Source organism: Mustela nigripes, chromosome 3 (genome assembly GCF_022355385.1).
Source record: "Mustela nigripes isolate SB6536 chromosome 3, MUSNIG.SB6536, whole genome shotgun sequence".
In the NCBI taxonomy this organism is placed as follows: Eukaryota; Metazoa; Chordata; class Mammalia; order Carnivora; family Mustelidae; genus Mustela; species Mustela nigripes.
Genome location: NC_081559.1, coordinates 117,956,550 through 117,973,035, shown reverse-complemented (window position 1 = coordinate 117,973,035; position 16,486 = coordinate 117,956,550). Strand labels below are relative to the sequence as shown.

The following is a 16,486-nucleotide window of genomic DNA, read 5'->3' as shown; positions in this document are numbered from 1 at the left end:
CAGGGTCCTGGGATCGAGTCCCGCATCGGGCTCTCTGCTCAACAGGGAGCCTGCTTCCTTCTCTCTCTCTCTGCCTGCCTCTCAGTGTACTTGTAATTTCTCTCTGTCAAATAAATAAATAAAATCTTTAAAAAAAAAAAAAAAGGAGTAATTTGAGGTAAAATGCCACAGTTTGGTCAAGAATGTCAAATGAAAGATGAATCTTACAAGGCAGAAGTGATATGTGCTTTCTATATATCCTAATATGTAGAATAGAAAAATAAAACTCTATTTAATATCAGCACTACTGTTATTCTTCATGTTTGTGATCTCAGGAGAAATTTGTTAGACATATATAACCTCTCACATATAACCTGAGAGAACTATTTTGTCTTTAGCATGTATAAACATTTTGAAGGGTGAAATATAAGGTGTTCCAAACATATTTATAAAAAAAAAATCCAAAAAACAACAACAAAAACTTGTTTCCTTCATATTATAAGTGGAAAAGATAATTTAACATTTTATTAAATATATATAAAACAAATATGCCAATTTTATCAATGATTAAGTACATCTATAGTTTAACATTTGTGACATTTTAACAAGATGTTAGACTATTCTCTCTTTGCATTAATTTCCTGGTATGCCTGCAGATTGTTAAGAAATCCTACCAAATGGAAAATTAAATAGCTACTTTCAGCTAAATTATTTCAAAAGAAAAATGATGAAAATTATGTCAAATCAGTTAGAGCATGAAATTACATACAATATGCACTGTTACAAAATGATTATGTGATGTTATGTGTGATCTCATGAAATCAAGTTTCTACAGCTTACAAAAGGCTTAATGCAGACCCAAGAGGAGAAAAATGTGTAGGCAGCCACCAACCCAGCTAGAGGCAAAGGATCAGACCAGGCCCTGACTCGTGCCTCCTGAATATCAGTTGAGTTGCGCTTGAGAAAGTGCCTGAGCTATGGACCCTAAGACTCACTGACATGACTGCCTGCACGTATTAGAGGCAAAACTGGGTTGCGCATTTAACTGTTACAAGATTACCCTGTACTTGCACGGATTATAAATTCCACCATTGTAAACTCCTGAATTGCTAGTAAAAGATTAGCTAAGTAGACAAAAGTTACTGGCATCAGAAAATCCACTACCAAGCGCTTGGAAAATGGGCTTGGTAAAAGCTTGAGGGGTTTCATGTGAATGTTACGTGTATATGAGCAATCAACCGAAAATAGATACTTCCTTATAATTGTTTCTGTTAGCTATATAATGCCTCACAGCCTTGAATAAAATTGGCACTGCTTGGACATCATCCACTGTGTCCCTCCTGTCCCCATCTCTTTATGTCTCATCTTCGTCTCACCATCCTCTTACCCTCTCGACCCTGGTCGTGTTGTCAAGCCCGCTATGACAAAAATGACATTAAAAAATAACTGTTGTAAAAAATAATCTTAACTCCTAACGTTTAAAGGATGATGCCAACAAATATTTTACTATATCAGAGCAATGAGAATCATTAGCAGTTTTTGCAAACTAATTATTCATATATATATAATATATATATTATACTCACAGGTAATGTATATTTATATATAATATGTAATGTATTCATTTATATATTGTATGTTTCATGTATGTATATATATAATTCTTTTCCTTTCTTTGTGCTATCTCCTTATTTATCTGAACTATGGCTTGATCATCTTACTGTATTGTTGGGATGATAGTTGAGATGCAAGCCACTATCACAAAGAGGAGAGGAGGTGCCACTGCTCTGGTCACTGGGAGCACCTGTAGAAAAAAACATCACAACATACCACTGGTTAGAACACCAAAATATTCTAGACTGATGCATTCTACATTATATATTTCCATATACTCAGTAATGTCAAGAAAATCAGTTAGTAAAATTAATTTTAGTTTCACTTATATCAAATCTGGAGTTTTGCAAGTAAGCTAAGTGAATAAAGTGGGACCCTGAAAGAGAACCATGTATTGATCTTTGATTTCAGAAATATTGCAAGGCTTTATTAAATAAAAACATATAACCTTATAAAATTATTATTTCATTTCATTATCCAAAGTGACCTATACTTATGAACCATACTTATAACTTTTCAGAATGTGGTTTGTCTACAGAGATTCTATTTATTATCATGTCTCAATGTATGAGGAAGTCATATTTTTAGATACCATAATTTTCCACAATGCAAAAAATGTTTATATGGGCTCTTTATATACTTGATCTTAGCCAAAAGGCTAAGAAGTGATACATATGGGCTCTTTATAAATGCTCTTGGTATATGCTACAATTGGAAGTAACTTCATTCATGTTACCTAAATTGGTGCACTTGATACTAAAATATTTCATATCAGAATCTCATAAGAAATCTACTAATATCTTTCTTTCTTTAAATATAAGTATTAGATGTCTTAAACTGAGATTTAACAATTCAGTATTTTTTACAGTTAGGATTAGAATACATATTTCTTGATTTTTTTATTCTTTTTTTAGAAAACATTATATATTTTAAAGGTAATATTTTAATACATAAGCATATTACTTTAAAATGTATATCCATTTTGAACAGAATAAAATAATATGTCAAATTCTGTGACAGATCCAAAGCAGTCTTTTGAGTGAAATTCAAAGATTTAAATGTATGCATAAAAGAAAGGTACAAACTCAATGATGTATGTTTTCATCTTAAGAAGTTAGATAACAATAAAAATGTATATGATTATTCAAAAAAAAAGTTAGATATGAAAAAGCAAATTAAATCAAAGTAGAAGACAGAAAATAATAAAAATAAAAGTGAAAAATAGTAAGATTGGAGCAAAATAACAGAAAAATTAACCAAGACAAAAATGGGTTCTTTGGAAAGATTAATAAAGCTTATAGCAAAAATGATGTAGAAAAAGAGTGAGGAAATACAAGTTATTAATATCAGGAATGAAGAAGGTGGAATTACTGTCTCCAACGAACATTAAAAAGAATAATAGAAGGATATGATGAATAATTTCATGCAAATAAATTCATAACTCAGTTAAAATGGAAAAAAAATCTTGAAAAACATTTTACCAAAACTTATAAAAGAAGAAAAGAGTATAGAAAAAGTCCTATAAGAATTCAAGAGATTGGAGCACCTGGGTGGCTCAGTGGTTAAGCCTCTGTCTTTGGCTAAGGTCATGATCTCAGGTTCCTAGAATTGAGCCCCGAATTGGTCTCTCAGCTCAGTGGGGAGCCTGCCTCCCCCTGCTCTCTTGCCTGCCTCTCTGCCTACTTGTCATCTCTGTCAAATAAATAAATAAAATCGTAAAAAAAATTCAAGAGATGAATTCATACAAAATAAAAACTATAATTCAAGGCTTAGGTTGCCTTTTGGTGAATTTATTAAATTATTTAAGAAAAATATACTACTACTGGTAAGCAAAATCTTTATGGAAATAAAGGAGGAGTTACATTCCACAAGTTACATGAAGACATTAAAAACCCTAGTACCAAAATAGTACTAAAACACTACAAAAGTATATATATGGCTATCCGTCATGAACATATTTTTTTAAGTTTTTCTTATGTATTTATTTATTTGAGAGAGAGAGAGAGCATGAACAGTGGGGAGAGAGAGAGGGAGAAGCAGACTCCCTACTGAGCAGGGAGCCCAATGCAGCCACTTGATCCCAGTACCCTGTGATCATAACCTGAAAAGAAAGGACATGCTCAAATGACTGAGCCACGAAAGGGCCCCTGCACATATATATATATATACACATATATGTATATATGTGTATATATATATATATTTTTTAAAGTCTTAATATATTAGCAAATGGACATCAGCAATATATAAAGAAAAAATCTTAACATTTCATGATCAGTGGTGTTTATCCTAGGAATTCAAGCTTAATTTGGTATTGAAAATAAATATTTAAAAATTCACCATATAAACCTTCTCCAGAATAGACCACATACTGGATCACAAATCAAAGCTCAACCGATATCAAAAGATTGAGATTATTCCCTGCGTATTCTCAGATCACAATGCTTTGAAACTGGAGCTTGGAAAAGTTTGGAAGGAATTCAAACACCTAGAAGTTAAAGACCACCTTGCTTAAGAATGCTTGGATCAACCAGGAAATCAAAGAAGAACTTAAACAATTCATGGAAACCAATGAGAATAAAGACACATCAAAGGTGGTCCTAAGGGGGAAATACATAGCCATCCAAGTCTCCCTCAAAAAAATTGAAAAATCCAGAATACACCAACTGTCTTTACAATTTAAAGAATGGGAAAATCAACAACAAATTAAGTCAACTCCACACACAAGAAGGGAAATAATCAAGATTAGAGCAGAGATCAATGAGATAGAAATTAGAGATACAGTAGAACACAACAATGAAACTAGAAGCTAGATTTTTGAAAGAATCAATAAGATCAATAAACCATTGGCCAAAATAATCCAAAATAAAAGAGAAAAGACACAAATTAATAAAATTATGAATGAAAAGGGAGAGATCACAGTTAACACCAAGGAAATAGAAACAATTATCAGAAATTATTATCAACAGTTATATGCCAGTAAGTTAAGCAACCTAGATGAAATGGATGCATTCCTGGAAAACTATGAACTTCCAAAATTGAACCAGGAAGAAACTGACAACCTGAATAGAACAATATCTAGTAATGAGATTGAAGCAGTGATCAAAAACCTCCCCCCAAAAAAGAGCCCAGGACCTGACGGATTTCCTGGGGAATTCTACCAAACTTTCAAAGAAGAAATAATACCTATTCTCCTGTTGCTTTTTCAAAAAATTAAAGCAGAGGGACAACTTCCAGACTCTTTTTGTGAATCCAGCATTACCCTGATCCTCAAACTGGGCAAAGAACCCACCAAAAAGGAGAATTTCAGACCAATATCCCTGATGAATATGGATGCTAAAATTCTCAACAAGATCCTAGCTAATAGGTTCCAACAGCACATTAAAAAGATTATCCACCATGATCAGGTGGGATTCATCCCTAGGTTGCAAGGGTGGTTCAACATTTGCAAATCAATCAATGTGATAGAACAAATCAATAAGAGGAGAAGAACCACATGGCCCTCTCAATGCAGAAAAACCATTTGACAAAATCCAGCATCCATTCCTGATTAAAATCCTTCTAAATATAGGGATAGAGGGAATATTCCTCAACTTCATAAAACCTATTTATGAAAAACCCACAACAAATATCATCCTCAATGGGGAAAAGGTCACAGCCTTCCCTTTGAGATCAGGAACATGACAAGGATGCCCACTCTCACCACTCTTGTGCAACATAGTATTAGAAGTACTAGCAACAGCAACCAGCCAATGAAGAGAAATAAAAGGTATTCATATTGGCAATGAAGAAGTCAAACTCTCTCTCTTCGCAGATGACATGATACTTTATATGGAAAACACAAATGACTCCACCCCCAAACTAATAGAACTCATACAGCAATTCAGCTACGTGGCAGGATACGAAGTCAATGTGCAGAAATCAGTGGCTTTCTTATACACTAACAATGAAAATACAGAAAGGGAAATTAGAGAATCAATTCCATTTACTATAGCACCAAGAACCATAAGATACCTGGGAATAAACCTAACCAAAGAGGAAAAGGATCTGTACTCGAGGAACTACAGAACACTCATGAAAGAAATTGAAGAGGACACAAAAAGATGGAAGACCATTCCATGCTCTTGGATCGGAAGAATAAACATTGTTAAAATGTCTATCCTGCCTAGAGCAATCTATACTTTTAATGCCATTCCAATCAAAATTTCACCGATATTCTTCAAAGAGCTGGAGCAAATAATCCTAAAATTTGTATGGAATCAGAAGAGACCCCGAATCGCTAAGGAAATGTTGAAAAACAAAAATAAAGCTGGGGGCATCACGTTACCTGATTTCAAGCTTTACTACAAAGCTGTGATCACCAAGACAGCATAGTACTGGCATAAAAACAGACACATAGACCAGTGGAACAGAGTAGATAGCTCAGATATGGACCCTCAACTCCATGGTCAACTAATCTTCAACAAAGCAGGAAAAAAATATACAGTGGAAAAAAGACAGTCTCTTCAATAAATGGTGCTGGGAAAACTGGGCAGCTATATGTAGAAGAGTGAAACTTGACCATTCTCTTACACCACACACAAAGATAAACTCAAAATGGATAAAAGACTTCAATGTGAGGCAGGAATCCATCAGAATCATGGAGGAGAACATAGGCAGTATTCTCTTCGATATCGGCCACAGCAACTTCTTTCAAGGTATGTCTTCAAAGAACAAGGAAACAAAAGCAAAAATGAATTTTGGGGACTTCATTAAGATCAAAAGCTTCTCCACAGCAAAGGAAACACTCAAAACAAAGACACAACCCACAAAATGGGAAAAGATATTCGCAAATGACAGTACAGACAAAAGACTGATATCCAGGGTCTATAAAGAACTCTTCAAACTCAACACACACAAAACAGATAATCATGTCAAAAAACAGGCAGAAAACATGAACAGACACTTCTCTATTGAAGACATACAAATGGCTAACAGACACATGAAAAAAAATGTTCATTATCACTAGCCATCAGGGAGATTCAAATCAAAACCACACTGAGATACTACCTTACACCAGTTAGAATGGCCAAAATTAAAAGACAGGAAACAACATGTGTTGGAGAGGATGTGGAGAAACGGCAACCCTCTTACACTGTTGGTGGGAATGCAAGTTGGTACAGCCACTTTGAACAACAGTATGGAGATTCCTTAAGAAATTAAAAACAGAGTTTCACTATGACCCTGCAATTGCACTACTGGGCATTTACCAAAACAGATACAGACAGTGAAAAGAAGTACCATCTGTACCCCAATGTTCATAGCATCAACGGCCACAGTCACCAAAGTGTGAAAGAACCAAGATGCTCTTCAATGGACGAATGGATAAGGAAGATGTGGTCCATATACATGATGGAGTATTATGCCTCCATCAGAAAGGATGAATACCCAACTCTTGTATAACATGGACAGGACTTGAAGAGATTTTGTTGAGTGAAATAAGTCAAGCAGAGAGAGTCAATTATCATGCTTTCACTTATTTGTGGAGCATAAGGAATAACACAGAAAACATGAGGAGATGGAAAGGAGAAGGCAGTTGGGGGAAATTGGAGGGATGATGAACCATGAGAGACTATGGACTCTGAAAAACAATCTCAGGGTTTTGGAGAGGTGGGGGGTGAGGGATTGGGTAAGCCTGGTGGTGGGTATTAGGGAGGGCATGTATTGCATAGAACACTGGGTGTTGTACATAAACAATAAATTCTGGAACACTTAAAAGAAATTTAATTAATTAATTAATTAATTAAAAAAATAAAATAGGGGTGCCTGGGTGGCTCAGTGGTTTAAAGCCTCTGCCTTCATCTCGGGTCATAATCCCAGGGTCCTGGGATCGAGCCCTGAATCCGGCTCTCTGCTCAGCAGGGAGCCTGCTTCATCCTCTCTCTCTGCCTGTTTCTTTGTCTACTTGTGATCCTTGTCTGTCAAATAAATAAATAAATAAATAAAAGTAAACTAAAAATTCACCGTATAAGCAGAATTAAAAGATAGATTAATATACGATATTTCAATGGATGTAAAACAAATTGTAACTGTTCAACATCAAGTTATGTTTAAAAGGAAAAGAAAACTTTTCAGTAACCCAAGAATAAAAAGAACACTTCCTCAACCTAATAAAGGACATGTGTGAGTACCTATAGCTAATATAATACTTAATGGTAAAAGACTGTAAATTTCTCCTCTAATATCTTGAGCAAGAGAAAGATACCTACTCTCAATATAGTATATAACAATTTACTGGAAGTCCTAACTATTGCAATAGCCAAGAAAAGGAAATTTTAAAAATGTGGATTAGAAAGAAAGAATTAGAATTCATTATTTACAGATAACATAAGTGAAAAGCCTTAAAGAATATATCAAAAATCCTACAGAACAGAAAGTTAACCCTATGATGCAGAATATGTGCATGTATAAAAATAAACTGTATTCCTATGTGTTAGCAATAGTAACTGGAAAATAAAAGTTTTTTTCTAATACTATTTATGATAGAATAAAAAATGCTTAAAATAAGTTTAATGAAAGTTAAAATAAGTTAAAATAAATTTAATGAAAAATGATATGCAAGACCTTCTCACTAAAAGCACTAAAATGTTGCTAAGAAAAATTAAAACATAAATAAATGGAAAGATATATAACATTTAAGAATTGAGAGATTTAAAGTTATTAATGTATTAATTCTCAAAATTATCTATAAATCCAGCTTATTCCCATTCACAATAATAATTGAATTTTGTAGAAATTGATGTGTTATTCCTAAAATGTATGCAGTGGGGGCACCTGGGTGGCTCAGTGGGTTAAAGCCTCTGCCTTCGGCTCAGGTCATGATCCCAGGGTCCTGGGATCAAGCCTCACTTTGGGCTCTCTGCTCTCTGCCCTTTCCTCTCTCTCTGCCTACCTCTCTGCCTACTTGTCATCTCTGTCAAATAAATAAATAAAATCTTAAAAAAAAATAAAATACATGCAGTGATATAAGAGATCTAGAACAGCTAAATAATCTTGAAAGATTGCAAAATGGGAAAATGTGATCAACACTGTAGTTACAGTGAAAGAACAAACACAAAAATTAATGGAAATAAGAAAGTCATTTTTTTATTCTAAATTCCTCACTTAGACACAAAAAGTAATTAATCTAAGATGGATTCTAAACTTAAACGTAAAAGCCAACCTCATAAAGCTTCTAGGAAAAATGTAGGGGAATCTCTCGCAACCATGGGGTAGGTAAATATTTCTTAGAGGAGATCTAGGGAACAATAACCATTTGCAAAAGAACAAAAATCTCACAGTTCCTTTGTGCCTCTTCCCAATAAATAACACTACTAGAAACAGCCATTAATTTAATTTCTTAGTATTAGATTTCTTTTTGCTTCTTCTAGAACTTTTTTAGAATTGAATCATACTTTATTTACTCTTTTATGTCTGGCTTATTTCATAATGAAAGACACTTGTGTTACATAGTTCAGATGTTCATTTACATTGCTGTATAATATTCCATTTGATGAATATACTGAAGTTTGCCAATCACTCTCCTATTGATATAGAACAGAGCTGTTTCCTATAGTTTGCCACTATGAATAAAGCTATTATGAACATTCTTGCATAAGGCTTTTGAAAGTCTTCCAATTTTATGACACTACCATAAGTACTTAGGAGTAGAATTGCCAAGTCACCAGGTAGATATATAATTAATTTGTTAACTAATTGATTTAAAAGCAAGAGATTTTTAAGCAACTCTTATAAATTTCCACATGGACTGTTACTTCCTTCAATCTCTCTAACCTCATCAGATGACTTAAGTGATAATGCTTGTTTAGCAAGCCCAGTAGTCAAATAAGAGTATATAATTCTATAAGTTAGATAAAATATATTAATCAAATATTATGAATGAGATATAATAGAGATACAAAATGTACATAGTTGATATGACACTATTTTTATAATAAATAATGTCTCCAATTACAGATTAGCAAATAACTATAAATATGCTAAATATATTCTGAAACAAAAATAACATCTGCTCTCTTTGCATGAGCATTCATAGAATGTTTTGTGATATAAAAATATTTGTATTCAAACAGAAACTCCAACTTTAAAAAATTTACCAGTTACTGTTAGGAAATAATGCCTTAGAAAATAAGTATGATGATGTGAGCATTTTACCTATTCTTCATAAATGCTTACATGCACAATCTTCATTCAGTGGGAGTTTGAGGAAAGCAGGTGATCTTTTTAAAAATGACACTGTTAGGGTCACTTCTTCTCCAGCATTCCGAAGCACCTGAACCTAAAATAAAATGGAATAAAAATGATACTGTGATCAGTATGGTCACAAAGTATTTTATATGGTTACAAAACCTGGAATGTTTTGTTGTCTTTTCCACCTCTCTTTTTTCTATAGTGGTCAAAAACATTTTACTAAAGATAGAGGGAATGGATTATGTAACATTGTAGGAATATATCCATCATGTTCTTCCTCTTCCCAACATTTGGTGGTCTCCTGTTCACTCACAATGTCATCATAGTCCATTCATACTGGTAGAGGTCTCTTAGTATACGGTATATACTAGGCAATATGAGAGATTATGATGTCTACAGAAAGATGCAGTGCTCAAGCCACTGTGTCATTAATTTAATAATCTATATTAAACCTCTATTATATACCACTTGGAGATATAAAAATAAATGACCCTCCAGATGTTGATGAAAGAGCAAATTCAAATTAAACAAAATTGGCACAGTTCAGTCAAACACATTTGCAAAAAATATAAAAAGGTATTATTTTCCTATTATATTATTGCATATTTATTTCCCTTTCCCTGAAGACTTAGAATAATGGTGGAGACTGTTATCATCAACTCTCAATGCTTTTTAAATTATAGAATTAATAGGTCTAGTTCTACCACTTTAAATATTGTCAATTCTTCAAAAATTGTATCAAGATAAATGTAAGAAATACTAAAAGAAATACAAGAAGCTGAGGAGTTATCTATAACAAACATATCTAGAAAAGATATAGGTGTACTTATAATTTGGATATCTCACATCAACTAAGCGGAGAATTACAAATAATTAGTCAGGAGACAGTTAATAAACATGAGAACACAGTTTGTGATTAAACATCTAGAAAAAATGCTCCATCCAGTCATTAGAGAATTGACTATCAAAATGATTTAGAATGACTTCGGCTCTGGAGAAAATGGCTTGGCTTCTTCATCTTTTTAAACACTCAAAATTATTATAAACACTCAAAAACCCTCAAGAGACAACTGAAAAGCAAGTCCAACTCTGAAAGGTAGAAAGAGAAAAGAAGAACTATTAGGGATCCCAGGACTGATGGAACAGCACAGAGGAGGGGTGTTTTAGAAGCTCCCACTCAACAGAGGGATTTCTTTTTTTTTTTTTAATTTTTTATTTTTTATAAACATATATTTTTATCCCCAGGGGTACAGGTCTGTGAATCACCAGGTTTACACACTTCACAGCACTCACCAAAGCACATACCCTCCCCAAAGTCCATAATCCCACCCCCTTCTCCCAAACCCCCTCCCCCCAGCAACCCTCAGTTTGTTTTGTGAGATTAAGAGTCACTTATGGTTTGTCTCCCTCCCAACAGAGGGATTTCTACCCAATGGTGGATTAAAGAGTCCTTTTGCCCACTTAGTTGCACCAAGGGGCCCAGCCTGAGAAAACTTTTTCCACATTCCTCAAACTGCATCAGCAGGTAACAGTGGGAAATCAATTAGACTAAAGAATCCAAACAGTCTCTAAAAAGCACATTGCCAAAGGAACCATAGTCCACAAAATTAGACTAGGACCTGTATGGCAAATAGAGTGAATTCCTGCTAAAAAGGGGGAAAAAAAGGAGGGGGAGAGCATACATAAGAACCACAGGCTCAACATAATAAGCAAAGTGGCTAAGATATGATAAAATAACATATCTCACTAAGAACCAGGAGAATCACAATTCGAATGAGAAAAGATAGCTAACTCCAACTAGATAAATTACAAACTGGTATTATCTGACAAGGATTTTTAAAGCTGCTTTAATAAAAATATGTCAGCAAGAAATTACAAATCCTCCTGAACCAAGAAAAATCACAAAATCTCAGCGAAAAAATACAAATTGTGAAAAAAGAACCAAATGAAAACTATAGAACTAAAAACAGCATTAACATAAAAAACAAACAAACTTATTGATTGAATCAGTAATACAGTGAAGATGACAGAAGTTAGAATCTGTAAACTTGAGGACAGAACAATAAAACTCACCCACTCAAATGCAGGAAAAATAATATATTTCATGACAAATAAAAAAAAGTTTAATAAAATAAAAAATAATCATTTAATAGGTTGCAAAGAAGAATTTAATAAAATATATTTGATGAAAATTATAGAAAACTGAGTTTATAAAATAGTATCTTCATATTATAAAGAAGATATAGAAATTTCTTTAAGAAACATCACCAATGGTGATTTATTGAGATATTTCTCTCTCAGCTCAGAAATGAGACAAAAATGTCCACTAACTTGTTTCCCTTAATCTTTCTTCAGGTCTTACTGCAATAAGGCAAGAAAAGAACCAATAAAATGCACAAGAATTGAAAGAAGAAATGAAACTGTCATTTTTCAGCGATAAGATAATTCTGAGTATAAGGAATCCTGGGCAATCTGTAGACATCTTACATGAGACATTAGCAGTTGAGTTACTAAAGAAGTTCAGCATCAAATAGTATAGATACAAAGTAATATGCTATCAGAATGAAAACCATATGGGTGCCTGAGTGGCAGTAGGTTAGCCTGTGCCTTCAGCTCAGGTGGTGATCTCAGGGTCCTGGGATCAAGCCCCACAACGGGATCTCAGCAGGGAGCCTCTCTCTCTCTCTACTTGTGATCTCTCTCTGTCAAAGAAATAAATAAAATCTTTATTTAAAAAAAAATGAAAACCATAGGCTGAAAATGGAGTCATGTATGTTAGGCTATCACCAAACCAGAGCTTAATACCTAATCTAACTGCAGTTTCAAACTTTTCCAGAAATGTAATCTTAAATAGTGAGGAGTTTTCTGATCAGCACCAAGGAGGTGATCTGTCACATGGTCCCTCTTCATTTCCCCAAAGGAAGACTAGGTAATCCATCTACAAAACTTTCTTCCTTTTTTCTTTTTTAAATTTCTTTGACAAATTGTCCCTTCCTATGTCTGTCTATAAAATTCTTCTGTTTTGTATAGAACCTTGGAGCTCCTTCCTACTTGCTAGATGGGATGTTGCCTTATTCATAAGTGGCTTAACAAAATAAATTGATTTTTAGAGTTTACTTGTTTAAATTTTGCTTTTTCAAAACACAAAGGTCAACTGGTTTTGATTCAATATCTACAAATATAACATTGATTTTTAAATAACAGAAGATTATGTTATGCCATGGATCATTAGATATAATACTGTAAAGGTATCAATTCCCTCCCACATTTCTATAGATGAAAGACAATCCTACTCAAGGTCCCAGTGTTTGTTTTGTTTTGTTTTGTTTTCAGTATTTGGCTTTGTATAAACTTATGAACTTGGCTTATGTTTTGCATTGACATTTAACACTGATACAATAATTATTATATAATTGTATTGAGAGGTCATGAATCAGTGAAATATATGGGATGGTGGAACACAATAGGTCAATACTTATATTCTATAGTAAATGTACAGCCAATAACTCCTACCATTAAATAATAAAGAGAAGTATGATCATCTTAAGGGTAAATATGAGAATAAAGGTATATAAGTTAAAGAAGATTGCTTTACATGTGTACTTCAATTTTGAATTCACCTTTATTCAGGTGTAATTAAGAAACATAGTAAAATAACTTTTAATTGTAAAATCTCACCCTCGGGAGATAACTTAGTTTTGTTTTTAATAAAAGATCATTTATGGTTATCTTTAAGGGCAATCACAAATTCAAGTCCTTGACACATATACATTTCTTAATAAATGCAGGAATATTCAGTTTTTCAGTGAACAGGATTGACATTATGTGTTTTTACATTTTTTTTTCTCAGCTTTGCTACTATGCTTTGATGCATATTTCATCAGCCTGATACTGTCAGGGTGGAAAATACAGGTTCTACATCATGAGTTATGATGGATGTCAACTTCCTGCAAAATCAGAAATCTGCACCAATAAACCCAGCTTTTTCATTTTCATTCACATCTTATGATGCAAATCAAATGTGCTCTTTGCTCCGATAAAGGATTACCACAGTTATTCTATCATATTGCCTTGGGTGTGTATGTAAACAAAGGGTGAGAGACAGGTAAAGTGTGGCAATCAATAAGAAGGAACAGGGGGCAGGAATTAAAATAGATATTTATAGGTTTATTATATTAAACCATGACAAACCTAACAACTCAATTCATGAACTGAATGTTTTTGAGTTCTACTTGCTGTTAGAAGGTGAAATTCATAAAATCGCTCTGTCTTCTTCACCTTTTTCTTCTTCCCCTTGAAGGATATTCTATCTAATATGAGATTGTAAAGAGGAATTTTTCTCTCTGCCACTGTTTTGGTATATGACGTCAGGAATATTCATAGCTGGGAACTGTTTTATATTTATATTTTTTTGAAGACTTTATTTTTATAGAGTAGTTTTAGGTTCACAGCAAAACTTTGGGGGAAAGCACAGAGATTTCCCATATTCTCCCTGCCTCCCCATGTGCACAGTCTCCTGGTCATCAACATCTGTCCTCCATCAGAAGTGTACATTTATTACAAATGACGAACTGACACATCATTATCACTGAGTCCATTGTTTACCTTAGGGTTCACTCTTTGTCTTGTACTTTCTCTGGATTTGGGTAAGTATGTAATGATATATATTCACATTATTGTATGATATGGAGTATTTTAACTGCCCTAAAAATCCTCTGTGGTAGCCTATTCATCCCTGTCTCTTACTTTAACCTTGAGGATTGTTTATAATCAATGAACAGAAGGATTTCTACTTTGCCTGGACATACTGTAAGCACACATATCAGGAAACACACACACACACACACATGCACCCCACATACATATTCAGTGGCAAAAAGGGCAGTAAGAAAGTCTGTGAGGACCATAGCCACTAGCCAACATGATGTCAGGACAACCAAATAAGATTTAGATCTCCAGAGAGTAAGGTAAGTACTGCCGCTCACTGATGACAGTGATGGAAAAGAGTTACCTAGAATTTCACATTAACATTTGACTCATCTCTCTTGACATATTGTTAAGTGCAGTAAATCATTTTCTTAAAGCCTTGACTCCTGGCTGAAAAGGAAATTAAACATGACTTTGAGGAATGTTATTTTTTTTTTAATTTTATATATTTATTTGACAGACAGAGATCACAAGTAGGCAGAGAGGCAGGCAGAGAGAGAGTAAGGGAAGCAGGCTCCCCACTGAGCAGAGAGCCCGATGTGGGGCTCGATCCCAGGACCTTGAGACCATGACCTGAGCCAAAGGCAGAGGCTTAACCCACTGAGCCACCCAGGTGCCCCATGAAGAATGGTTTTAAACACGTTGCCTTACAGACAAAACAACTAGGCTAACAACTAGACAAAACAACACAGGCTTTGCTGCTCACATTAACATGGTAATTACATGTCAACACATAATAAATAAATCACTTTTTATTATATATTATTATGCAATCATCTTCTGTTGATATTAACTTCTGTTTATATTAATTAATTCTGTTTATATTAATGAATGGAATAACTTGACTTGTTACTTGTATTACAGAGTAAAATTTTGAGAGGAAACTGTATTTTTTTTTTTTTAAAGATTTTATTTATTTATTTGACAGGGAGAAATCACAAGTAGATGGAGAGGCAGGCAGAGAGAGAGAGAGAGGGAAGCAGGCTCCCTGCTGAGCAGAGAGCCCGACGTGGGACTCGATCCCAGGACCCTGAGATCATGACCCGAGCCGAAGGCAGCGGCTTAACCCACTGAGCCACCCAGGCGCCCCGAGAGGAAACTGTATTTTAAAAGCTTTCCTAAATGCGGTTAGAGGGTCCTCTACACTGTGCACCTGTTTTCACATTCATTTCAGAGGAATCTGCAGAGTGACAGATGAAAGAGCATACTACCCACTCTATAGTGTGAATGCCAGTGAATACATTCATACCTACTGATACACCTGGGGTCACAGTGGCTGCCAGTTTTCAGAGCAGGAGATAGAGCCTTTTTAGAGAGAATCATTTGACCAAGGGAGGAGTCTACAATAGTCTCAAGAATTGTGCTACTGGGTTGGTAGTTAATCAAGTGGAACAGCATAGATTATCCAACTGGAAAACAGGGTATAGAACTATATCTAGGAAGATCATATCACATCACCATTGGAAGTAGTGGGAGAACCAGCTGTGAGCAATCAACTGTGACTTAGAATTTGGAAGAAGCAAAGCAAAAGAGGTAAGAAATTTGGGATGGTTTAAAACTGTCATATCTTACCTTATATTACTTGACTGGGAGATACAAAACAGTGCTGGAAGACTGAGGAATGGATGGATAAGGCCTGGAGTTCAGAATTATCATGGATAAAGTAGCTCCAGAATGGTAATGTGACATTCGTGAGGATGCATTCACTCATTTTTTCATCTTTCCTGGATTTTAATTTATGAAAAAACCTACATATATATAGAAAGGTTTAAAATAAGAGCCTTTCTACAGGTATTTCTAGTCCAAATTTTGTGTTGTTTTAGAATGAAAAGTTATAGCAAAAATGTGTATCTAGCTATATGTTTAAAAATATATGTTTATAAAAAAGGAGTCAAGATGGCAGAGAAGTAGCAAGCTGAGACTGCTTCAGCTAGCCGGAGATCAGCTAGATAGCTTA

General features: G+C 34.3%; 1 protein-coding gene across 1 annotated transcript in view; it reads right to left on the bottom strand.

Moving 5' to 3' along the window:
• SNTG1 (syntrophin gamma 1) overlaps positions 1-16,486 on the bottom strand; it is a 383,856-nt gene that overhangs the window by 234,814 nt on the left and 132,556 nt on the right. The window contains exons 7-8 of the mRNA XM_059392846.1: positions 9,808-9,910; positions 1,701-1,783 (exon numbers count right to left, since the gene is read on the bottom strand). Of these exons, the coding sequence (XP_059248829.1) occupies positions 1,701-1,783; positions 9,808-9,910 (186 nt within the window). The remainder of the gene's footprint in view (positions 1-1,700; positions 1,784-9,807; positions 9,911-16,486) is intronic.